Source organism: Vulpes vulpes, chromosome 5 (genome assembly GCF_048418805.1).
Source record: "Vulpes vulpes isolate BD-2025 chromosome 5, VulVul3, whole genome shotgun sequence".
NCBI classification, from domain to species: domain Eukaryota; kingdom Metazoa; phylum Chordata; class Mammalia; order Carnivora; family Canidae; genus Vulpes; species Vulpes vulpes.
The window spans coordinates 128,447,627-128,474,367 of record NC_132784.1 but is presented as its reverse complement, the minus strand read 5'-3'; the positions used below and the strand labels follow the sequence as shown (position 1 = coordinate 128,474,367).

The following is a 26,741-nucleotide window of genomic DNA, read 5'->3' as shown; positions in this document are numbered from 1 at the left end:
CTTTCTTTTTTACTTTAGCCATTTTGTTGAATGTTTAGTGATACTAAATTGTGGCTTTAGTTTGCATTTCTCTGGTAACAGTGAAGGTTAGCACCTTTTCCAGTGTTTATTGGCCATTTGTGTATTTCCTTTGTGAAGTGCCTATTCCAGCTCTTACACATTTTTTAATTGGGTTCAGCAGCCTTTTCTACTGATTTGGAGAATTTCTTTATATATTATGGGTAGAAGTTTTTTTTAATAATATGGTGTTATTATATACAATAATCTACATATGACATATACTCTATATAATAGTAATGTATATGTTTTTTGTAAATGTATTTTCTCTTTGAGTTACCCTATTTTTCTTTTTAAAGATTTATTTTAGAAAGAGAGAACGCAATTGGGAAGAGGACAGAGAGAGAGAGAGAATCTTCAAGCAGACTCCCTGCTAAGCACAGAGCCCAGTGCAAGGCTGGATCCCAGGACCCTGAGCTCACCACTTGAGCCAAAACCAGGAGAGAACCCTTAACTGACAGAGCTTCCCAGGCACCCATTTGAGTTACCTTTTAACTCATCTGGTTTCTCTGTCCTCCATTTCTGGGTGCTGTTTGAACCATCACAGTTTTCAGTGTTTTGTTTCTTCCTCAAATCAGCAAATGGAAAAGTTTTGCGAGCTCACTTTTTAGCACTTACCCGCATTTCACGTTTTAGCCCCTCCTGTCCTCTTTGCTTCAGCAGCCTTCTGATGCTGCTAAACAGATGGCACTTTTTTGGTCTTCTATTAAACTTTTCTAGTTGTTCGTGGAAAGAGACTGTTCAGTCCTAACCAGAAATGGAAATTTACATTCCCATGCTGTACCATTGTTCAGGTTCTCCTTGTGGGGCCTCAGAGCTCAACATTAGCCAGGGCCAAAAAACGACTGAAAAAGAATTTAGAACAATAGTATTTTAGATTTGATTTATCATAAAGAAACAAAATGAATGATACATTGGGAATTCTTTTTTTTTTATTTACTAAAGGTTACATAGCACAAGTGTAGCTGCTACTCAGCTGTATTCCCTTAACCTTGGGTACTGACCGGATAAGATACTTCTGAGTACAGAACCTAGAGAATCTCTGGTAAACTCAGTATAGAACCCTAGGATTTAAGCACTTGCTTCTGATCAACGATATGAAGTTGAACACTTAGAATCTCAAAGTCCTAGTTTTGTTTAAATGAGTTATTGTAATGAACTTGGATTTTTTTTAAAAAATATTTTACTTTTTTTTTTTTTTTTTTTTTTATGATAGTCACACAGAGAGAGAGAGAGAGAGAGAGAGAGAGGCAGAGACACAGGCAGAGGGAGAAGCAGGCTCCATGCACCGGGAGCCCGATGTGGGATTCGATCCCGGGTCTTCAGGATCGCGCCCTGGGCCAAAGACAGGCGCTAAACCGCTGCACCACCCAGGGATCCCTAAACTTGAATTATTTATTGAAATGATCAGCTCTTGCCTTCTACCTTAGTTTTATTTATTGACATTGGCTTATATTTCAGTAAGAGCTACCCTTCTATCTCATGTACACAGGATGGTTTATGTTTTTCCTTTGATGACAAGTTTAATTCCCAGTACTACTATGAAGCAGTTTCATCTTTAGGATTTAGAGAAAATATTTTATAAAGTTGTAAAAGCCGTTTGTTATAATGTTTGTTAATATTTACAAATTTGTGTAAGCAAATTATATTTTTTCTGATTATTATGCAGTGAATCTTTTTTTTAAAGATTTATTTATTTTGAAGAGTGAGAGAGAGCACCAGCACAGAGGGGAGAGGCAAAGGGAGAGAGAGAGAGAGAGAATCTCAGACAGACTCTTCTGGCATGGAGCCCTCCTATTGGGTTTGACCCCAAAACTCTGAGACCATGACCGCAGCTGAAATCAAGAGTCAGACCCCAACTGATTGGGGTCTGACTGTCTAAGTGAGCCACTTAGACAACCCAAGCATTGTGTCTTTAAGAAAATATTTGGACTGAGGTTAATTTTTAACCTAGATAGAAGAAGAAATATTTTAAATGTTAATTGACATTAATATTTGGAAAGTAATCTATCATTTTAAGATTACTGAGAAAGTAATATAAACACTGGCCCTGTGATTATATGTGAAGATCTACAGGTGTTGGTTAAAATAAACATTTTCACTCTTGGGATGCCTGGATGGCTCAGCAGTTGAGCGTCTGCCTTTGGCGCAGGACGTGATCCTGGATCCTGGAGTCTCGCGTTGGGCTCCCCACAGGGAACCTACTTCTTCCTCTGCCTATGTCTCTGCCTCTCTGTATCTCATGAACCAATTCACTCTTGATTTGACAAAAGCAATAAAATGTCTTTTCTTTCAACACAGGAAAAGATTATCCCATATTTATTAAGATTGAGACAAATTAAGGATGAAACTCTTCAGGCTGCAGTTAGAGAAGCTTTGGCTTTAATTGGTTATGTTGATCCAGTGAAAGGAAGAGGAATCCGAATTCTTACAATTGATGGTGGAGGAACGAGGTAAGGCTAGAAAAATGATTTTTTTTTTTTTAAACCATAGATCCAGTTCAGTCTTAGGAATTTTTTTTTAACTGATTCCATATAATTATAGTTACTATATCATTATAAAAACAAATTTTAAAAATAAATAGTTTTTCCTAAGTTCTTACTTTATCAATCTAAGAGCTTCTTTAAAAGTATACTTCAATTTGCTCTTTTTTTTTTTTTAAAGATTTTATTTATTTATTCATGAGAATACATATATAGAGAGAGAGCGCGCGAGAGAGTCAGGGAGAAGCAGGCTCCATGCAGGGAACCCAACGTGGGACTCAATCCTGGGTCTCCAGGATCACGCCCTGGGCTGAAGGCAGCGCTAAACCACTGACCCACCCAGGCTGCCCTCAATTTGCTTTCATTTTAATTTGACCCAGTATTTATTTGTTTGGTCTTTTCAGACCTTCTTGGTAGTTTAGGGCGATATATGAACCATGACTCTCTTCAAATCTTAGCAATGTTTTATAATAATAGCTTTTTTCTGTATTTATCATAACCCATGTTTACCAGTCAGCTAGTCAGTTAATAAAGTGATGGTTATAAAAGGAGTCTATATCAGTAACTTTCTGACTCCCCACGTCGTCACTTGCAGATGCCAATTCTCATACTACCGAAGAGATATTTAATGCATTCTTAGCTCAGAAGGAGGTAATTTCACCATCAAACTTTTCTTAGTACTGGCAGTTCATCCATGCTTCTTATTAGTTTGTCTAGTTTCTTACTACTTGTTGGTTAGATTCCTTGGTATTAGTCTTTGCCCCCAAAGTGTCTAGCTTGGGTTCTAGTTTCCTGCCATCTCTACTCTTACCTCTTGAATTGATAGTACATGGCCTGCCTGTTCTTAGCCTACTTTACCTCTCTGATTTTGTTCTCTGATATACCTGCCTTGTCCGTTACTATTTTGTCTGTCCAAGTACTATCCTTATCTTGTTAAATTCAAAAGTCCCGTATGTCAGCCAGATTCTCGTGACACCAATGTGAATTGCGGTGTGAGTGATAAGGAAAGAAGGCTGTTTAATAACCTGGGCGAAGGACAATAAAATAACTTCAGATGGTGGCAGTGGGAAGAAGGAGAAAGGGAAAATATGCAAGAAGGCTTTGGAAAGGGGGATTGGATATAGTAGAAGGAGGTCAAGAGCAGTCCTAAATGCAGACCCTATGGATGATGGGACAGTTGCAGGGAAATGTGAGGAGGCTATTGGTATTGAGAAGGACAGTTGTGATGTGAACATGTTGAATATAAGACTTCACACAGCAGTGTAGAGGTGCGTATTTGGCAAATGAAGAGGGAGATGCTCAAGAAGAGAAAAGTCTTAAAAGATCTTTTGGATGTTTCTTACAGAAGTGAACTAATTCAAGAAGGTGAACGTCTTCATATGATAGGTGAAGTGGTCATGAATTGGAGAGAATCATTCTGGTTCATAGAATTGGTTCCAAGTAATGAGAAGTAAGGAGGGTGGCAATTAAATGAGTAAGGAATTTCACTAAGTAGGAATAAGCCAGTTCTCTCTGCCATTAGGTTCAGGGCAGTGGGAAAGGATGTCATTGAGTCAGCTAACAGGTAATGAGTGCATACCACGTTCCAGACATTGATTGGGATCCTGGAATCATTTAGCAAGGAAAACAAACAAAAAGTCTTCATGATACTTGCATTTCAGAGGAGGAAAGAAAATAAATAACCAAAAATGTATTATTGAGTGGTAATGGGTGCTACGAAGAAAAATAAACCAAAGTGGTAAAGAGTAACAGTGCTATTTTAGAGAATGATCAAGACTAACTTTTTTTTTCAATTTTAAAAACTATTGAGATCTTGACTTATATTAGTTCCACGTGTACAACACAATGATTTTTTTTTTTTAAGACTTTGTTTATTCATGAGAGACACAGAGAGAGAGGCAGAGACATAGGCAGAGGGAGAAGCAGGCTCCAGGCAGGGAGCCTGATGTGGGACTCGATCCTGGCACTCCAGGATCATGCCCTGAGCCAAAGGCAGATGCCCAACATCTGAACCACCCAGGTGTCACTGCAACACAATGATTTTATAACTGCATATTTTGCAAAATGGTCACATAAGTCTAGCTAACAGTTAAAAATTCTTTATTCTTGTGATGAGAACATTTAAGATTAACTTTCTCAGTAACTTCCAAATATGCAATACAGTATTTTAACTGTGTTACCATGTTGTACCATACATCCTTATTTATTATATTATTTACTGGGTAACTGGATGTTTGTAACTTCTGATCTCTTCACCCACTTTGTCAACCCCACTCACATACCACCTTCGGCAAGCATCAATGTGACTATGACTTCTTTTTATTTATTTATTTTTATTTTTATTTTTATTTTTTTAAATTTTTTTTTATGATAGTCACAGAGAGAGAGAGAGGCAGAGACATAGGCAGAGGGAGAAGCAGGCTCCATGCACCAGGAGCCCGACATGGGATTCGATCCCGGGTCTCCAGGATCGCGCCCTGGACCAAAGGCAGGCGCCAAACTGCTGTGCCACCCAGGGATCCCTATGACTTCTTTTTAAGAAGTAACATTTGAGTAGAGATTTGAAGGAACAATCAAGACCATTCAACTTTAATTTGAAGTGAGGGAGGTATGTTGAAAAGAGATTTGACACCAATAAGTACTTGATTTTATAGGATAGGAGTTTTGTTAGTCGTTCAGGGTGGAAATCAGAGTAAAGACATTTGGGAAAATCTAGAAGTGAGTTAGGAGGAAGGTAGGTTTAGATCAGCAGTTCTCCACTGGAGGTTATTTTGTCTCCTAGAGGACATTTGTCAGCATCGGGAGACATTCTTCATTGTTGCAGCTGGGGGACTGCCCCTTGCATTTGGTGAGAAGAGGGCTGTTGGTGCTTACACCTTACAATGCACAGAATAGCCCTACAGCAAAGAGTTGTCCAGCCCGAAATGTCACTCGCGCTGCTGTTGAAAAGCCTTGTTTTAGGGGAACATGAGAAAGCAGCCAGAATGGGAAGTTTGTGTTGAAAGGAGTAAGGGGAAGGCTTGGGAGAAAAAGAACCCATATCTTTTATTTCTTTGCATATGAGGGCCTGGTACAATGTTAGGCTTAATCAACCTGGCAAGTGTGTTTATTTTTAATTTGACCTGAATTAATTTATAAATATAGAATTTTAAAATAGTTTTCTTCCTGATTATACAAGTAAAACTCGGAGGGGAAGAAAGAAAAGTATTTAAAAAAGCAAACAAAAAATATAGTACAGATTCTTTTTAATGTTTTGATTTATGTCTTCAAATATTTTTTTCTTGCGTGAGTATACATGTGTATGTTTTCTTTCTTTTGTTAAGTATATTTATCCAGCATTATCTCAAATTCTTCATGTCTCACTTTGAATTTACTTAAAATTTCAAAAACAAATCAGCCTTTGGTTTTCTACTTTAATCCTATTTTCTAGTGATTTCCTATTAGTATCAAAGCAGTTTGGCACTGTAAATTTTATTTAGTGGTGCTTGACTACCACAAGGACCTCTTTGCCCCATATCTTGTATTTGGTTTAGACCATTTCATTGTTTCTATATATTCTCCCAGTGTTCAGAATTGTTCACATGATACATCCATCCTAAATTGGCCTACATCTCCTAGCCTCTTTCATTATCCACATTCATCATCAAGCTTTTTTTTCTTTTAAAGATTTTTATTTATTTCAGAGAGAGCATGTGCACAAGCTTGAGCAGGGGGCAGAGGCAGAGGGAGAAGCAGACTCTGCTGAGCAGAGCCCGACACAGGGCTTGATCCTAGGACCCTGGGATCATGACCTGAGCCAAAGGCACATGCTTAACCTACTGAGTCATCCAAGCACACCCATCATCAAGCTGTTTGTTTCCTTTGGCAAGGATCCACAAATTAGCAAAATCAGCAGCATAAATTAATACATTCCTCATATGGGGCATTGTCCTGAAGTTGTTGAAAGATGTAGAAAAAGAATAAATAGAAGAAAGCTTGAAAGTATGAGTAGTGAAATACAGAAGACAAACTGTATAGAAGCATTGGTAGCCAACTTAACACTGTAGAGAGAAGAAACTAATACATGTCTTTCCAGAACTGGTGAGTGCAGGCTTTAAATAATTTCCACAGTTGGGGTGTTTAAAAAAAATAGTATGTTGGCATATCTTTGTATTATTATTCAAAGAGACACTAATATAAATTTAAAAACCTGCTTTTATAACAGGTTTTATATCATTATTTAAATTTTGGAGTTTTGTAAGTGATCTTAAAAACAGGCAATTTTTTTTTTGATAATTTATATGATCAGTTTCCATGTTAACATATAAGTATAGAAAAGCAACTTGCAGGCTAATTTCCTTAAAACAGGAATTTCCATTTTTCCTTTTTGTTGTAGGGGTGTGGTTGCTCTTCAGACACTGCGAAAATTGGTTGAACTTACTCAGAAGCCAGTTCATCAGCTCTTTGATTACATCTGTGGTGTGAGCACAGGTAATTGTTATATGAGAGCCATGCATCTCAGCAGTATGCGCTTGATTAAAATCTGTCATTCTCTGACGTGGTGGGTGTTGGTTTTATGTTTTAATGACAGTAGTCCTTTGATTGGCTTAATGGATTTTATAAAATGTTTATTGGGAATAAGTGGGTTTTTTTGTTTTTTGAGAGAGAGAGAGAAAGAGAGTGTGTGTCCCCGTGCAAGGGCCAGGTGGGGAGTAGATGGGGAGCAAAGGGAGAGAATCTCTAGCAGACTCCCTGCTGAGCATGGAGCCTGACGCAGGGCTTGATCTCAAGACCCTAAGATCATGACCTGAGCTGGAAATCAAGACTGAGCCACCCATGTGCCCCTGAGAAGTGGTTTTTAATGTTATTTTAATATGTTTTTAATAAACCACGGTGACAAGCACAAATTACAAATTACTGCTTTATAGTATAGTCACCTCAAGGAAAGTGAAGAACTGGAAGAAGGTCGGTCCTTAAATTATACTTGAACCAACAGAATGTTGGAGATGGATGAGATTTTACTTTTTTGTCAGACGTGTCCCTCAGTGAAGAAATTGCTTCTTCTTTTTTTTTTTTTAAAGATTTTATTTATTTATTCAGGAGAGACACAGAAAGAGAGGGACAGGCTCCATTCAGGGAGCCCAATGTGGGACTTGATCCTGGGACTCCAGGATCAGGCACCTGAAGGCAGGTGCTAAACTGCTGAGCCACCCAGGAATCCCCAAGAAATTGCTTCTTATATCATTTTTTATCTGAGTAGTTGAAGCCAGAATTTAAATTGATAAATGTGAGAGTCCATGTGTCTTAAAGCCTACTTCTTAATACTGCTGGGTACATTTAAAATTGTAGTTCCATGTTTGCATAGAAGAAATTGGCAACTTAGAATACAGTTGTTACTGAAAAATTTCTTAGTTTTCATTGGGACACCATCAGAGGAGTATTTGTTTTTTTATTTCTGTAGGTCAGCTCTGTCACCCACCCATCTGCCCACACCCACCCCAAGTATGCATTAAGCCCTTCAGGACACCCATTGCTGTTGCTACCACCTCAGTCACATTCTAGGACTACTAGGATTGTGGATCCTTGCTGGATATTTTACTGTTTGACCTGATAATTTCTCACTTCATCTTAGTTTATCTTCACAGCCTTTCATTTCTATTTTTTTCTCATTCTTCTGAATTAAAATAGTAATTCTAAAGACCACTAGCAACAAAATCAAATGATTTATCTACAGTATTTGTGTGAAGTATGACAGTTATGCCTAAAGGGCATGTTAATCAGATGTTCAGTTCTGGAAATTTAAGAAGAGCAATTAAAGGAATGATGCAAAAGCCTAAGGAATCAGTGATTCTTATGAAGTTCTATGGAACACTAACTCCTCAAGGTCTTAGGTTACAGGAAGTCATTGGGTTAAAGGAAGTTATGCAGATTTCTTTACAGAGGTACTTCTGAGAATTTTTATTTAAGATTTTATTTATTTATTTTTTTGAAAAAGAAAGTGAGTCCAAGCAGGGGGAGGGACAGAGGGAGAGAATCTCAAGGAGACCCCACACTGAGCATGGAGCCCCACGCAGGGCTTGATCTCATGACCCCAAGGTTACAACCTGAGACCAAAACCAAGTCATATGCTCAACTGACTGAGCCACCCAGGCACCCCTGAGATATTTTAATATGTTAAAAATGCAAATGCATTGTGACTCAAAATAATATTTACTTCCCAATTTGATATAATTAGAGAAACCCTTCTTAAAGAGACTTTTCCTAGGGCTAATGAATTTTGGTAGTTTTTTTGAAGATTTTACCCTGACCATTCCTGTTAAATTTAGTATTGGTTCTTAGCAATTCAAACAGTTAAACAAGCTAACTTCTTGATTGGTGGATGCTCAATAAAGAGAATTTTAAATCCAATTCATCCATGTAGTAGAATATTAGTTTATGTAAAACGCACTTTCTATGTTTATCAGGTATTTTTTCCATGTATCTTTTGGCTTATGTTAACCTTAACTTCTGATACAGTGCCTGTAATTTTCCTTTCTTTTTTCCATTTGTAGAATGGAAAATATATTGTTTTTTTTTTCTTTTTTCTTTTTTTTTTAGATTTTATTTATTTATTTATTCATGAGAGACACAGAGAGAGAGAGAAGCAGAGACACAGGCAGACACGCAGGCAGAGGGAGAAGCAGGCTCCATGTAGGGAGCCCAATGTGGGACTCGATCCCCAGATCCCAAGATCACGCCCTGGGCTGAAGGCATGCACCAAACTGCTGAGCCACCCAGGCATCCCAGGAAAATGTATTCTAATGTAGAAATTTTGTTTGCACTTAGAATTTTTGTAAAGTTAATATATTTAAGGATAAGTGATATCCTTAACCAGTACAATAAAATTTAGTTTTAAAATATCTGCTCATCTTTATAGTAGCTCTACTTGAAAGGCACTTAATTTTTTGGCAAGTTATTTCTTGTGTTAATTAGAGATTTTCTGCAAATTGAAAACAGTAAATTCTATCATATAGTTATGCCATTCTTTTTTTTTTTTTTTTCATTTTTTTAAGATTTATTTATTCATGAGAAACCCAGAGAGAGAAGCAGAAACCTAGGCAGAGGGAGAAGCAGGCTCCCCTTAGGGAGCCCGATTTGGGACTTGATCCTGAATCCTAGGATCACGTCCCTGGGCTGAAGGCAGACGTTCAACTGCTGAGCCACCCTGGTGTGCCTAGTTTTGCCATTCAGTTTCTTTTAGAACATAAGCTATTTTATCTTTTACTAGACTAAGACCAAGAATAATAAAATACATAAAATATTTAAAATATATTATGATAATGAGTTCCTGGTTTTCCTTTGTTCCCAATCTCAGAGTAAGCTCTGATGCTGTGTAGGTCATCCCCCCAAGGCTTTCTCCCCTACTTTTCTCCTTAGTTCAGGGTTAGGCCAGTTAGATACACTAGGTGGCAGTGTGTCCCACCAAGTGCAGCTAGGATGTGAACTCAGCTGTTTAAAAAGGATATTCCAGAGCCCTAATTTCTTTCATTATTTTAGTTCCCCAGACCAACTTAAAGGAGTAATTATTTTACTGAATTGTTAAGTTGTCAATATACTGTATTCTGTGACTAAAACTTAAGGAATTCATTAAGGTTAGAAAGAATGTCATTGACCATGATATCTTAATTATGTATTATTTAATTTGGTGTAAATCATGTATTTTAAAATTAATCCTCATCATCATTGGTTAACCTTTATTTAGTCCTGATTGAGGCCAGGTAAAGCCCTTTACGTGTGTTATCCTTGTAAAAGAACATTATAAATTTTAGTTATTATCTTTGTGTTATAGTTGTATAAATTGAGGCTCTGAGAGGTTAAGTAGTTGGTTTCAGGTGGCACAGAAAGTATCAGAGCTACAATTTTAACTAGGTCTGTGACTTGGGAAGTCTTATAAGTACTGTAATGTCGATGCTGATAAAAACTAAGCATTCTTCCTTTCAGGTGCCATATTAGCATTCATGTTGGGATTGTTTCATATGCCCTTGGATGAATGTGAGGAACTTTATCGAAAATTAGGATCTGATGTGTTTTCACAAAATGTCATTGTTGGAACAGTCAAAATGAGTTGGAGCCATGCATTTTATGACAGTCAAACGTGGGAAAATATTCTTAAGTAAGTTAGTTATTTTTTTTAAATGTTTGATTCCATAAATAATATGTGCATATTATTTGAAAATTGAAAAAAATTTTAAAAGAATATTAAATTACTGATCCCAGTAATTTGAGATCATCACTGTTAATATTTTGGTGTATAACTCCAGTCACTATTTTATTTTAGTTCATGTGTGAGATTTGTGTGTAGAAGTTGCAATTGCCTTTTCAAAAAGTGAGACCATATCATAGAAAGACGTGTCTGGTTTTTAGATTACTCTGTAGCTAGTCTACATACCTCAGTTTATCTCAACACAGCTCCTTTATCCTCTGGAGGACCCTGAAAACAAAGTTTCTTCTGCTTCAGCATCTTTACCCCTCAGATGCCCTGGGTTTTAATATGTTACTTCACCACCTTTTGGTGTCCTTCTCAAACTCCGCCTCAACCATACATTGTTGTCTTTTTTAAAGATTTTATTTATCTATTCATGAGAGACACAAAGAGAGGGAGAGAGAGAGAGAGGCAGGCTTCATGTAGGGAACCCGACGCTGGACTCGATCCCGGGTCTCCAGGATCATGCCCTGGGCTGAAGGCGGCGCTAAACCACTCAGCCACCTGGGCTGGCCCCATACATTGTTTTAAGTGCATTAATTGTACTATAAGACACCTAGAGGAGGTATTTATATCTCTTTTTTGTTGTGCATAGTACTTTGAACAAAGCCCTGAGCAAATGGTATTTGCATATCATGTGTTCCCTAATGTTAGGAGGTACAGTCACTTTGATATAATTTAATTTTCCTCCTTCAATAAAGGGACAGAATGGGATCCTCACTAATGATTGAAACAGCAAGAAACCCTTCATGTCCTAAGGTAAGTTTGGAGTCTTTAAGTATAATACCAACTTGTGATTGAAGGGCAGGTGAAAGCACATATCCTGAAGGCCCTTTATTAAGAGAAACATTTCTTAACAATTTCTTTTAATAGATTATATTGATTTACTTACATCTAGGGTAATTTAAGAAGATACAGGATATGATCATTAGACCTCTTTGTATATCCAGTAAAGTTAGTATAACCAAAGTTTAAGCGTATATACCAGTAGGACTAAAAATAATGAAGAATTATTTAATCATAAGGTTAATCAGATCCAGTGATTTAAAGAAAACTGTAAAAAGACAAACAAAAAAAAAAAAACAAAAAACTAGCATTTCCTCCACTAGACTTTTTAAAAGAAATTTTTTGTGCCTGTGGAAATACGTTAGATTAACATACAAATGGAATTCCAATTTTAGAAACGTCAATGCCACTAGGATATGTCTCATGTGGCTTCTCTATTTATTTTGTTTGAAACCCAATAATCTGAGTATTGCTTGAGTTCTATGTTCTTTAATAATACTTATTTGATTAAGGAATAGGATTTATGTATTTCAGAATCCCTTGCAGCTTATATTTATTCTTGGATAATAAGCTGTAACCATGAAAAATCAAATACAGTTCCCTTTATTTTTCTTTCACCCTTGCTTGTTCAAATTTCATTCATTCTTTAGCTATTAATCTTGAGCCTAATGTGTTAGCACTGTGCCAGGCACTCTGGAGGCCTTAGCAAGTAAATGCAGAAAACATGGGGTTTATAGTCCAGTAGGGCAAAGTAGACGTTAATCAGGTAATCACACAAAACAGATAGAGTTTCCCTGAAACAAATGCTATGGAGCTCAGAAACAGTTCTCTGAAAAGCATATAGTTACAGGGACAGGAGGAAAGGCTATTCTAAGGAAATGAGGTTTGAGATCCTAGTGTGCAGGCCAATGAGTAGGAGTAGGAGTAGGAGCAGTGCTGGCAAAGGGCAGGGCGTGTGCGGGAGGAGGCATGGAAAAGTGCAGAAACTGAGAGTTCCTGGAGACTAAGTCTACGGACTCAAGGGCGTTGGGCAAAAGGGGCCTGCCGTGGCAGGTGAATCAGATATGTGGGGCCTTGGCGAAGGGGGGTGTCGATGAGATGCACACAGCTCTTTTGGAGAAGATCCTAGGGTATACTCTATGCCTCTTGTTTGCTCCCCTGGATCTTCAGAGCTGTTTGCTTGTTTTTAAAGTCATGGGAGTTGCCAACTTTAAATAAAAGCATAGAGTAGGTGTAAGGGAACTTTAGCCACTTCAAAACATAATTCACTCGTGATAAATGGATTTATCGTGTTTCCTATGTGATTCTTAAGTCAGCCCGTCTATAGACCGATCAAATAGGAAGACCTCCTGGATTTTGGTGTATGACCAACTCTTACCCACAGTGGCTTAGGGACCCTCAGATCACTCACAGGATCTGGGAATATTTCCTTTGGTTTATAAAATAGCGAAGCAGATAGGCCTCTGGCAGGACTTAGAACCCTAATAACTCTGGTCTCCTCAGTACCTTTCAGCTTCTTCAGTTCATACTGCCGGTCATTAACAAATACAACACATTTTGCATTAATGCAACTGACATCGATAAAAATCTGAGACCCAAGGTAGTCAATGTTAGTTATTTTAATACAAAATTACCCACTTTCCAGTTATTAACAATGCTAAGAAAGCCTCAAGAGTTTGTATAGTGTTAGTTTCAGTTACTAATGCTTCCAAAGAGAACGGAGGCAAAGACTAATTTGTTAAATGATACTATGAAAATAGTGTATTTTTTTTCTTTGAGTAGTTTATATTCATTGCCACTACTGCTGCATTGATTATTATATATAAATTTTCAAATTTATGTCTTTCTGATGGCTTTATTTTTTCCTGATGGTTTTTAAAAATGGCTAATCAAATCATGTAGTCAACAATATCTTTAATTATTGTTTTCTTATAATACATTTCTCAAAATTGTCTCAGTCCTGTATCTAATTTCCCATGAAGTAACACCTAGTTAGACCTGGTTCCCTTTCCTTAACATCATATTTATGTTATACACTTATCTTGATAGGTAGAGTTGTAGATTGTTTATTCACAGTACTAAATAACGTTTACTTTTTTACAGATCCCAAATACTGCTGTTTACAATAGGTATCATTCACTTTTTAATTTACTAGGTAGCTGCAGTAAGTACCATCGTAAACAGAGGGATAACGCCAAAAGCTTTTGTGTTCAGAAACTATGGTCATTTTCCTGGAATCAACTCACACTATTTAGGAGGCTGTCAGTATAAAATGTGGCAGGCTATTAGAGCCTCATCTGCTGCTCCCGGCTACTTTGCAGAGTATGCATTGGGAAATGATCTTCACCAGGTAAGTTGACTGTGGCCTACCTTTTAAAAATTTATGTGATTAAAGAAACAGCACTCATTAAATGTCACAGAGGGATCAACCAAGACTTTCCTTTTAATGTTTACACGTGGCAAAAGAGGTGCCATACAAAATGTTTTTATTTGTTGTTTGTTTTTCTTAAATTAACAAGCCTTCTGGCTTGAGCACATTTTAGGAAAGATTTTTTTTTTTGTATTTTATATAATATGATTCATAAGTAATTATGATTTTATTTATGGAAAAATATATGTAAGATTGGCTTTCCAAATGTAATAAAAATTAAGACACGATCCCTGAAAACACAGAACCCAATCTGTTTGACAGTTTTGGTGGACATATTTTGAAGGAGATGATATAATAAAATAATAGTAGACACTCATTAAGTTAGCTGTGTACTGGATACTTATATAGTCCTTTGCATTCATTGTCCATTTAATCTTCACTGCTTATGAAGTGGATAGTTATTCCCACTCCTACAAATGAGATACTGGAGTCTTGAGAAATGTTAAGTAACTAGAGTAGGATCACAGCTATCAAGTGACAGGATTGGGATGCTATCTATAATTATACTGTTTCTAAGTTTATGGCTAAATAATGATAAAGTTGAATATTATTTCTGGCAATTTATTCCTTTTCTGATACATAGACTTATTTATCATAAATTTTTCCTCTGTCTAGTTTTTCCATCATGAAATGTTAACTCCTAGCTCAACACTAAATGATGAAAAAGTCACTAAAGCATTTGAGCTGATACTTCCAAAATATGTCTTATAGAAGCTTAATTTTTATAATGATATCCCACTTAAAATCAATCTCATTCGATAGAGCTATTAACCTTACCTTTCCTCTCTAGTCAGTAAAGTATTTGTGCTCTGTTTCTTTGGTATTTAAACATGTGTTGAGAAGAAAACTATTTGACATAGATTTTCAGATGTCATTCAAGAACTCATACATAGGTCTTCAATGTGAAGTACATATCAACTGTATAATTTTAATTTACAACGTGTCAGTATTATAACTAAAACACCAGTTTTATTTTCTCGTATGCTTTTATAGTATGTTAGACATAATTAAAAATATTATGGGCAGCTATCCCATTTTTTTCTATACTTCTAGAAGTAATGTCATAATCTTTGTAGTTAACAAGATTAACATAGGACTCCCTTTGTCTTTGGAGTCAGTTCAGACCATTTCTTACTTTGTAAAATTAGTCATTGTTGAATTATGCAAGGCACTTCCCCTTCTCGCCTTTCTCTTCTTTCTTCCACCTACTCAAGACAAAGTGCTAGCTGTAGAGTTTTTCTGACATTGACTTCTAGACTTATTGGTCAAATTAAAATATTTATTTTAAAATGCACCTTCCTGTTTTTCACAATTTCTTCATATTCTTCCTCTTACCAGGTTGTAAGTGGAGAAATAATTTAGACAGTGTATTCAAGATAGTAAAGATTTCTAACATATCTTTAACATGGTAGTCATGCTACAAAATTGCAGTGATGTCAAATACTAATAAAAGTCTCAAAAGATAAGTTACTGCATTTCAGGGCCATATGTTCCCAGACTTCAAAAAAAGTTACTCATTTGCTTTTTATTCTTAATCTGAGTGGTAATAGTTCTAAAGTTTAATTCAGTACATAATAACAAACCAAAGTAATTCAGTGGTTCTTTATCCATATCATTTAGACTAGTGATGTTTCTTTTTATGCTTAGCCATTTTTATGTTGATCAGCATAATCTTTGGATTTAGGTTGAGCTACAGATTAAAATAACTTATCATATAAAATTTATATAAAGCATATAACTATGTCAGAGAATATACTTTTATGTAAATCAGTGACTTGACTCTAGGAAGATTTGCACATCTAATTAATAGTCATATGAAATCTGAATTCTAAGCAAACCCTATTTTTGAGAATATTTTTCTTACTGCATATTCTCTGCCAGACTTGAGAAAGAGGGGATCCCTGGGTGGCTCAGCAGTTTAGTGCCTGCCTTTGGCCCAGGACGTGATCCTGGAGTCCCAGGATCGATTCCCACATGGGGCTCCCTGCATGGAGCCTGCTTTTCCCTCTGTGCCCGTGTCTGCCCCTCTCTCTCTCTCTCTCTCTCTCTCTCTCTCATGAATAATAAATAAAAATCTTTAAAAAAAATTTTTTTTAAACTTGGAGGAAAAAATGGGGTATTTTTTTATTTAAAAGATGCTATGAAAGATTGATTAGGATATTCTAACATGTGAAGGATCTTGATTGCTTAAACAAAAAAACATTCAAGTGAAGTTCCTTTCCAGCCTTTCAGAAATTGTTAAGAAGTTTAAAGCTAAAATATGGTCCTTACTATTACAATCCTCTTACTCTAAGCTCTTTGAATAATTATATTGAGGCATTTCCAGACTCATTTTTCAAATCTCTTTTCACTGTCATGTCTGACATACGTTTTAATGTGAGTTACTTCTATCCTTTTGGAACCATGTGGAGTATAAATTATAGACTAATACTCTGAACAGTTATTGAAAGTGCCATAATTAAGAGGTGTGAGTAGGTAGATGGGTAGATTTCATTTCCCTTTGCCTATAAAGAGAACAATGTTATTACAGTATTTACTGGGATTATTAAATGTCCTAGAAAATTACAAAGTGAGAATTCTTTTTGAGTAGCTTTCCAATGTATTACTTCTCTTCCCCTGCCCAAGTAGCATCATATTTATCTTGAAATAGTGTCCATTTTACACAAAATTAACCCTTGTCTCTCTAAGTTTTATTGATATATAATTGATACGCAAAAAGCTGAACACATTTGATGTATACAGTTTGATGAGTTTGAACATATGCTTAAACCGTTCTCTCTGATCTTTTTCCATCTCCACTTCCAAAATTAAATCATTCATTCTCGCCTTTGGAGAAAGAGCCTGATAAATTCATTTACACTAAAGGTTTTGATGACAGATTCTCATGTATTATTTCTCTTAGGCCTAATATACATTTTGAAAGGTTGTGTCCAGAACTCAGAATACTTTAACCTGAAAGGAATTCCAATATTCCATATAAATATTCCAGATAAATAGTTTTTTCAGTAGAAAGAACCTGCCTAGCACCTGGCAGATTATAAGCCTTTGCCAGGCTACCACTAATTTTCAGTATAACTGATCAAAAGTATAGTGACTGCTTGCTCAGTGCCAGGCACTGTATTAACCATGAGAAACATAAAGGTTATAAGTGCCAGCTTACTGTTTTTGTTTCCTGGGTCCTACCTTCAAATAGCTCAAACTAAAAGACTATAAACACAGTTATATAAGATGATAAATTCAGTAATATGGAGGTTCCTCAAAAAGTTAAAAATAGAGCTATTGTATGACCCAGCAATTGCATTACTAGGTATTTATCCAAAGGATACAAACATACTGATTCGAAGGGATACATGTACTCCAGTGTTTTTGTTTTTGTTTTTAAATATTTTATTTATTTATTCATGAGAGACAGAGAGGAAGAAGCAGGCTCCATGCAGGGAGCCCAATGTGGGACTTGATCCCGGAACTCCGGGATCATGCCCTGAGCCAAAAGCAGGCACTTAACTGCTGAGCCACCCAGGTGTCCTTCACTCCAGTGTTTATATCAGGACTATCAATAATACCCAACTTATGGGAAGAGCCCAAATGTCCATCAACTGAAGAGTGGATAAAGATGTGGTGTATATATACTCTGGAATATTACTCAGCCATCAAAAAGAATGAAATCTTGCCATTTGCAATAACATGGATGGAGCAAGAGTGTATGTATTGTGCTCAGCAAAATAAGTCAGTCAGAGAAAGACAAATACCATATGATTTCACTCATGTGAAATTTAAGAAACAAAACAGATGAACATAGGAGAAGGGAAGGAAAAATAAGGTAAAGACAGGCAAACCATAAGAGACTCGTAGTTATAGGAAACAAATTGAGGGTTGCCAGAGGAGGGGGGGTGGGCATTAAGGAGGGCGCTTGTTGTGATGAGCACTGGGTGTTATATGCAAATTGTACCCCTGAAACTAATACTATATACTATATGTGAATTAACATGAATTTAAATAAAATCTAGAAAGTACAAATTCAATAATGAAAATACACCCAGGGTTAGGAAGTAGTTCAGAAAATATGGCTTATTCTTGAGGATTGCCTTTACAAAGACATTTCCACTCCAGCTGAGATCTAAAGGATGAATAGTTGGGTAGGATAGAAATGGGTTTGGGGGGGAAAAGAAGAAAAATGGGTTTGGGAGGGGAAAACAGGGAAAGATTGCTTAATGGTTTTAGTGATAAAAACATTGGAAATTGACAGTGGTGATGGTTGTAAAATACTCTGAATGTAATTAATGCCACTGAATTGTAACCTTGAAAATGTTTAAAAGAACCAATTTATGTTGTATATTTTACCATAATAAAAAATTTTTTTTAAAATTCTAGAAAAATAAACTGAGATGAGATGATTAAGAGAAGTTCACATTGCACAGTGGTTATTTTCTGGTCGGTACTCTATGATTTGAAATGATTAAATGCACATTAAAAGTCATCAAAAGGGCAGCCCAGGTGGCTCAGTGGTTTAGTGCTGCCTTCAGCCTAGGGGGTGACCCTGGAGTGCCAGGATCGAAATCGGGCTCCCTGCGTGGAGCCTGCTTCTTCCTCTGCCTGTGTCTGCCACGCCGCCCCCCTCTGTGTGTGTCTCTCTCGTGAAAAAATAAATAAAATCTTAAAAAAATATCTAAATTTTAGGCTATTAAATACATATATGACGTGCTGCTGTTAAAACACAATCCTGTGTGTACCTCTGAGAGATAAAGAACAAATTATTCAGTCAATTAATTTTTTAAGTCTATTTTGCCACAGTATCTAGCAGTGGACCCGGCAAAACCAAATACACAATGAATCGATAACTGTGAATATGAATACCTAAGTGAAGGAAATGCCATAGTCGTACCATTAGCCTGATGACTTCCTGATAGGAGAGGCATGGACAGGCATGGGCTAAGTTATAAGGGAACTCGGGATGCTGTGCCTCTCCTTAGACAGGAGTGAACACCAAAAATCTTAACTTACTTGATGGAAAGCCAGTAAAGTTTAAGGAACAGGAATTTACTTTAAAGCATGGCTATTAAAACCATTGGCAACCTGGCAACTTTTTAATTTGGGAGTAATTTTACTATTATCAATTCTTGCTAAACTTTGCCCTTTCTTTTCTTCCCTGTTTGTCTCTTCTGAGCCTTTTTGATAGGTTTTTATATAAAATCGTGAAGAAGTGTTCCATCTAAAATACCGAGTTGGTTAGAAGCTATACAGAGTATAACTATAGAATTTAAGATAAAAGTAGTTTTGGGCACCTGGCTGGCTCAGTTGGTGGAACATCTTAGGGTTGTGAGTTCAAGCCTCATGTTGGGTGTGGAGATTAATTAAAAGTAAAATCTTGAAAAAAAAAATTAAGATAAAAGTAGTTTTAAAACAGGTAACTTTCTTGCTGAATTAGAAATGAAATGTGATGGGTATTGTTCTAATGTCCTATTAATTGAAAATAAAGGATAAAGTTGAAAGGATTAAATTAAAATTAAAATCAGAAGCCTTTAGAAAATAATTATTACTACCTGCGTCGAAGGAATCCATGGTTTTACAAAGTTAAACAGTACAAATAGTCAATGTAAGACTATCAACAGATATATAAAGACAGCTAAATTTATAACTAGTTCCTTTCAGCTGGTGAATGATAAACAGTGATAGATCCGAGTAATTAAGTATTAGACAGAATAAAAAGGAATGAATTACTGGCGTGTACTGACATAGATGGATTTCAGACGTATTAGTCTAGGTGAAAGAAACCTAGGCTCAAAAGACTACATACTGTGTGATTCCGTGTATCTTGATAACAAGAGCTAATATGTGACCTTGGAGAGTAGAGGGAAGAGTTTTTGAAAACAAGAGGGTTGGGGAACTGAGAGTCTAGGGTGTTATAAAGATGAGAAGTCGAGTGGGGTATGATAAAGAATTTCTACCCTTTCTATGTGGGATAGTAAGGAAGCCATGAGCCCATAATTTGTTGAATGAGTAATTGATAGATGACAGCAGTGATGGCGGCCTGGGTGAATCATGGAGCCTTTTGTTTGTTTGTTTAATTTATTTTAGAGAAAGAGCACAAGCGAGAGAGAAAGAATCTCATGCAGACTCTGCACTGAGCATGGAAAGGAGCCTGACTCGGGGCTCAACCTCAGCACCCTAAGATTAGAACCCAAGCCCAAACCAAGAGTCACTCTTTTTTTTTTTTTTTTTAATATTTTATTTATTCATGAGAGACACACACACAGAGAAGCAGAGACACAGGCAGAGGGAGAAGTAGGCTCCACACAGGAGGCCTGATGTGGGACTCTATCCTGGGATTCCAGGAGCACGCCCTGAGTCTAAGGCAGATGCTCAACCCCAGAGCCATCCAGGTTCCCCAAGAGTCAGACTCTTAACCAACCGTGCCACCCAGGTGCCCCCATAGCAGAACCTGAAAAGCACATGTGGTTTGGGGCTAATAATGGTCTAGAAGGAACCACTAAGATATTGGAGATATGAGAGAATCAGCAACTTCCTGGAAAACGGTGTTAGGGAAAGAGCCACATTTCTGTTGTAGCACTCAGAAGAAGGTGACGTTACCTTGTAAGTTTTAACTGTGGAACAGTTTCCATATGGCCCAGTGGAAGGGCTTACGATGTCAGGGAGGAGTGGAAGACTGTCCGTGGCGAGGAGGCTCAGAGAACTGAATGGAGCAGGGGCACAGCGGGGTTTAGAGTGACATGTGAAGTTAGCCCCGACTGGTTCTCTGAGGAAAGTGAACCTACTGCCTCTAAAAAGCTAAAAACCCTCCCACCCCATGTAGTGATCCTTTCCAGCAGATCACTGGATCTGCTTCATCTGCTTCAGGCTCAGCACACACAAGGATAGCAGTCCCCAAAACTAGTCACTGCACACCTTTTGGCCTGGCACAGAGTAGGTGGACATCTTAGGTTTTAACGAACTGAAGCAGTCTACTTGGCGTCAGAGAAGGTTTACTTCTTTCGGTCTTAACTTGCACTTTGATGTGTTAAGGATTCTGATCTTTTGTGTGTATCTCTGCTATGCTACTTGGAATTTAGGAATGACAGTATTTAACTGTTTTACCAAGATGTACACTGAAAATTGAGTCTCTTGAATCTGTAATAAAGGAAGTGTAATGCTGGCACATGGGCTGCTGTGTCCTCATTCTGCTTCTGATACCCATTTCCCTTTTCCTGAGCCTAGACCAAGCTTTACTTTCCTTAGGACACCTACTGCCACTCAGGTGGCAGATGACAGGAACCCAGCCACCACCCCACCCCAGACCGTTTCCTGTACCTCTAGCCCTGGGGCCAGTCACAGGCCAGCTTTCTGCAGTCTTTAGGTCTCAGAGCATCCTGACTTAGGCCTGTCTCAGCTACAATGGGACTTTATGAAAAGAACAGAAGACCTGAAATACGGTGGGCTGTTGAATAAATGGGCCCCTGTTGACAAGGGTTGTCTTCTGAAAGAATAGCCTTTTCTCATGAAAGTCACAAACATGGAAACATGAACCACATTCTTTTGAAGAGATGTAGTTAGAGAGCTATGGAGATCACACCTCAGGGGGAGGTAGAGATTAGATCGGAAATGGCAGCAGACAACCCACCCCCAAATGGAGAATAGAGCAAGCAATGAAAACGCATGATGAAACACTTTTCTCCCCCCTGAGAATCCACACAGCCGTGAGTGTCCCTGTTATCCCAGAGGCATCATAAAGCTACACGTTGGGCATGAATGCTGTATGCCATAATAAAGGACCGTTAGCCTCAGGTTGGCGATTCCATAATGAAAGGTTGACTTTGTCTGAGACCCATGGTTAGTATTTAGAGCATTTCTTTGCTGCTGCCTTCTAGTGTATTCTCACTGGTAGCCAGAGTGGGTTATTTGAGATACGTGCTTTTTTAAAAGTTCTTTCGGGAATGAATAAAATGAAGAGTTGCGGTTATCTGTGATTTACAAATAAATGCCACCCCCATCCCGTAGGCTAACTGAACATAAATTCACAAAAAGGTAAGGGATGTTTGTTTCTTCTTTGTGTTCCACAAGAAATTTTAGTAACATCCATATACTTCATTACTAGGGTAAAATCCTGCATATTTATAATAGGGCCTTGAAGCCAGAGAACACGAATATTGGCAGTGGTGGAAAAGTAGGATAGATAATTTTCCACAAGGAAAGAAACCACTTAGGAGAAGTCTCTGATCCTTTGATTCACGAATTTTGTGAAAAGACAGTCCTATTATCAACTCACTGGAGATTGGGTTGCTGCATGTCATTTTTACTTTTTATCAGAAACTTGCAAATTAATAGGAAAAAAGCTGTCAACACTTTTTATTTCTTTTAAAGATTTTATTTATGTATTCATGGGAGACACAGAGAGAGAGGCAGAGGCAGAGGGAGAAGCAGGCTCCATGCAGGAACCCCAATGTGGGGCTTGATCCTGGGGTTCCAGGATCATGCCCTGAGCTGAAGACACACCAACCGCTGAGCCACCCAGGCATCCCTGTCACACTTTTTAAAATTTAGGGCCAGTACTAAAATAAGTTGACATTGAGCCCATTTAAAATCCTGTATAATCTACACTCAATGTGATACCTAATCCTAACATTATGGAATTGTAAGGAACTTTAGGAATCAAGTCAGACCTTGTTTTTAAATGTCATGATGCCTCTAGCAAAGAGCTAGGAAGTAGAAGAGCTGAGATTAGAATTAAAAGTATCAATATTCCTGATCTGTGTTTTCTCCCACAGTTCTGAATCCCTGAGAAAAAATGGAAACACCATTCTTATAATCCTTTTTGAAAAGTATATGACTTCTTGCAAAAGAGTTTTATTAAATACACACACATATACACACACTCTGCTCTAAGGAAAACTCAGTGATGCAAAATGGCTCACTTGCTATAGATCCTGGTTGGCCATAATTTTACTGTAGTACATTAAAAAAGAATTTTGAAAATACAAGTTTTCCACAAGAAAAGAATGTGGTTCATTATATATATTTACTCCAAAATATTTGTATTTTTTTTTAAGATTTATTTATTTATGAGAGAGAAAGAGAGAGAGGCAGAGACGCAGGAGGAGGGAGAAGCAGGCTCCATGCCGGGAGCCCGACGTGGGACTCAATCCCGGGACTACAGGATCGCGCTCTGGGCCAAAGGCAGGCGCTAAACTGCTGAGGCACCCAGGGATCCCCCAAAATATTTGTATTATTACAATAATGATGCTCTATTTAAAATGCACTGCATTGATACACACCAATTTAAAGTTGCAATTTCTCTTCCTATTCTTATGGAAGACATTTTTTCAAAATTCTTTTTCATTGTGCTACTACAGAATTCAGCAGTGTCTTTATCCTCCAGTAGAAATAGACTTCTACTAAACATGTTACAATTGGAGTGCCTGGGTGGCTCAGTGGTGGAGCATCTGCCTTTGGCTTGGGTTGTGATCCCAGGGTCTGGGATCGAGTCCCACATCAGGCTCCCCACATGGAGCCTGCTTCTCCCTCTGCCTATATCTCTGCCTCTCTCTGTGTCTCTCATGAATGAATATAAAATCTTAAAAAAATTAGGATTATTTCACTTAGTTTCTTGCTAGATAAGTTACTCTTATTTTGAAGAATAAATGGCAAGTAGTTGAGCAAAGAAGAGGACTGGGAAAGAGTGTTTTGAGTGAGATAGCATGTTCAAAGGCACAAAAGTGAGGGGATGGGGCTTATCAGAAAACTGCAAGTAATTTTTGAATAGGCTATGCTGTAGGCTTAGAAGATGACCAAATCTGTGTAGCTTTGGAATGTACTACCTGGAATTAATGGGTGAAAGTTGGAAGGAGGGGAATTTAGGCTTTTTAGAAGGAGTAACTTTCCAGCAGTTTGTAGCTTTTCAGAATTGAATGGCTACACCAATACCAAGTTTATCCCAGCTATGCAAGGCTTTTGATACTTTTTTTTTCTGCTACAGTTTAACATACTCCGTGCACCTTTTACCCTTCTTTCCTTCTGAATCCTTCTAAATAATAGTTATTATTTATGATAAATAGAAATACAAAGTTTACCTACTTTTTTTAACCTATTTTGTTTAGATTATATCTGTATTATAATGAATGTGATACTTTAAAAAATTGTATTGCTGCTAAAGTTTCAGTTAAATTAGTTCAGTCAATTTGGTTATATTTGACTTTTGGATGAAGAACTACTACTGTTTGGTAGAGGGGTGCCTGGGTGGCTCAGTGGTTAAGTGTCTGCCTTCCATGCAGGTCATGATCCCTGGGCCCCGGGATTGAATCCCCACAGGGAGCCTGCGTCTCCCTCTGCCCATGTCTCTGCCTTCCTCTGTGTCTCTCACGAATAAATAAATAAAATCTTTAAAATTAAAAAAAATAACTGGTAGAACCACAGTTGTTTTGTTAGTTTTTTTTTGTTTTTTAAGATTTTATTTATTCATGAGAGACACAGAGAGAGAGAGGCAGAGACATGGGCAGAGGGAGAAGCAGGCTTCATGCAGGGAGCCGGACGTGGGACTCCATCCCGGGTCTCTAGGATCACACTCCGGGCTGAAGGCAGCGCTAAACCACTGGGCCACCAGGGCTGCCCTGTTTTGTTAGGTTATGTATAGAATCTATAGTAAGTACTAAACAGATAATTTCTTTAAAAGAGAATTCTGTTCATTTTAGTAGTTTTGGGAAAAATATGCAAAGCAATCAAAGAAGTTAAAATAACTCGTAATAGGAAAGCTTAATGAGGCCAGTGAGTTTCCACATTCCCCTATTTTGAAGCTGTAGTATATTAAATGAAATCACTTCAAAGGAACGTCCTGTTCTTTTTTTTTTACATTCTGTTTTCAAATCATTTCTTGTTCAGTGTATTACATGGTTAAGCTCTCCTTGTGAGTACATGTCACACTGTTTAAAATGCAATTTTCATTTTCACATTTGTAAAATAGAATTTCACTTTTAAGAATTCTGCCTTGTATTTTCTTGACTTATATTTTGCAGGATGGAGGTTTGCTTCTGAATAATCCTTCAGCGCTAGCAATGCACGAGTGCAAATGTCTTTGGCCTGACGTCCCATTAGAGTGCATTGTGTCCCTGGGCACCGGGCGTTATGAGAGTGATGTGAGAAACTCTGTGACATCTACAAGCTTGAAAACCAAACTGTCTAATGTCATTAACAGTGCTACAGATACAGAAGGTGAGAATGTCTGCCGCCTTCAAGCACGTGAATCTCAGTTTTTGGTAGCATATGCTGATGCTTATCTAGGCGTGAGTATGTTATGACTGTATGGGAGGTTCGAGAAGCAGAGGGGAACAAATCTTTTGTTTCCATTTCTCCTCGCTCATTTCTTTTAAGCGACTCTAGAACAGAGACTATTCTTCATCCATACACTAGAACTACCCTTGCCTCTGTCAAGTTGGAGAAGTAGCTATAGCAGGATTAGCACAAAGGTTCAGTTGGAGACTTTTTTTTTTTAAAGATTTGATTTATTTATTTGAGAGGGCACAAGCCTGGGGAGAGGCAGAGGGAGAAGCAGACTCCCCGCTGAGCAGGGAGCCCCATGCAGGACTCGATGCAGGACTCGATCCCAGGATCCTGGGATCACAACCTGAGCCAAAGACAGATGCTTAACCAACTGAGCCACCCAGACCCCCTCAGTTGAAGACTCTTAAAATGTAAATTGAATCATCTTTATCCCAGCTCGGAGCCCTCTGGGCTTCCTGTCACACGTAAGGACAGAATCTAAAACACACTTAAGAACAGAATCCAAAAGCGTCAGTCACTGAAATTTACCAGGTCCTTTAAGACCTAGCCTTTGAATGCGTCTCCTCCCCCAAGCCTCACAGGTCACCCTTCTGTCAGGTTGTCCAACTACATATTAGTGCTTGCTGTCCTCTGGCTCAGAAGTCTCTTGCCTCGAGACCTCTGCGGTTGCTGTGCCCTCTCCGTGTGAGGTCTTCCCCCCATCTCTGCTTGATTCACTTCTCTGATTCTTTAGATATTTGCTCAGATGTCACTTCCTCTGAGAGACCGTTCCCGACTACTTTCTGGCCCCTGCCCATGTCCTTCCACCCTCTTACCCTGCTTTTTTCCTTCTCTCTTTTTTTTTTCCAACTTAGAGCATTTGTCTCATCACATGGATGTATATTACATATTTGCTTGTTGCTTATTATCTTTCTGTCACACAAGAATGTTAGGTGGAGGGCTGTCCTTGATGTGATGCCCGACACATAGTAGACAGTCAGTGAGTATTTGTTGAAATTTTAGTTTTGGCCCTATGGTGTCGATCTCCTTATTTTATTCTATTTTTAAGTCTTCTGAGTCTGTTGTTTTTTTTTTTTTTTTTAAGATTTTATTTATGTATTCATGAGAGACACGGAGAGAGGCAGAAAGACACAGGCAGAGGGAGAAGCAGACTCCATGCAAGGAGCCCGATGTGGGACTCGATCCCAGGACCCTGACACCATGCCTTGAGCTGGAGGCAGGCACTCAACCCCTGAGCCACCCAGGTGTCCCATGAAATCTGTTATTCAGTTCTTAAAAAAAGAATGGTTAATGTGTACCAGCCCCTTGCTTCTGAATCTCATTCTTTGCATATCATCATATTTACTGGCTGAGTCATTAGCCCATATGAGGATCTTAAACTCCCCACTAAGGACTTTTATCCTGTAAATGATAATCCGAAAGAAGCTTATATACTGGATTTTACACTATCTGAAATTTTGTTGTCAAATCAATAAAATACTCTTTTCTTTTTTTCAAT

General features: G+C 37.8%; 1 protein-coding gene across 2 annotated transcripts in view; it reads left to right on the top strand.

Annotated features, from left to right (window-relative positions):
- The window catches only part of PNPLA8 (patatin like domain 8, phospholipase A2), a 46,295-nt gene that overhangs the window by 12,758 nt on the left and 6,796 nt on the right, over window positions 1-26,741 (top strand). For both annotated transcript variants that reach the window (XM_072760025.1, XM_072760024.1), the window contains exons 4-9: window positions 2,359-2,510; window positions 6,916-7,010; window positions 10,500-10,671; window positions 11,463-11,520; window positions 13,703-13,897; window positions 24,979-25,174. In XM_072760025.1, coding sequence (XP_072616126.1) covers window positions 2,359-2,510; window positions 6,916-7,010; window positions 10,500-10,671; window positions 11,463-11,520; window positions 13,703-13,897; window positions 24,979-25,174 — 868 coding nt within the window. The remainder of the gene's footprint in view (window positions 1-2,358; window positions 2,511-6,915; window positions 7,011-10,499; window positions 10,672-11,462; window positions 11,521-13,702; window positions 13,898-24,978; window positions 25,175-26,741) is intronic.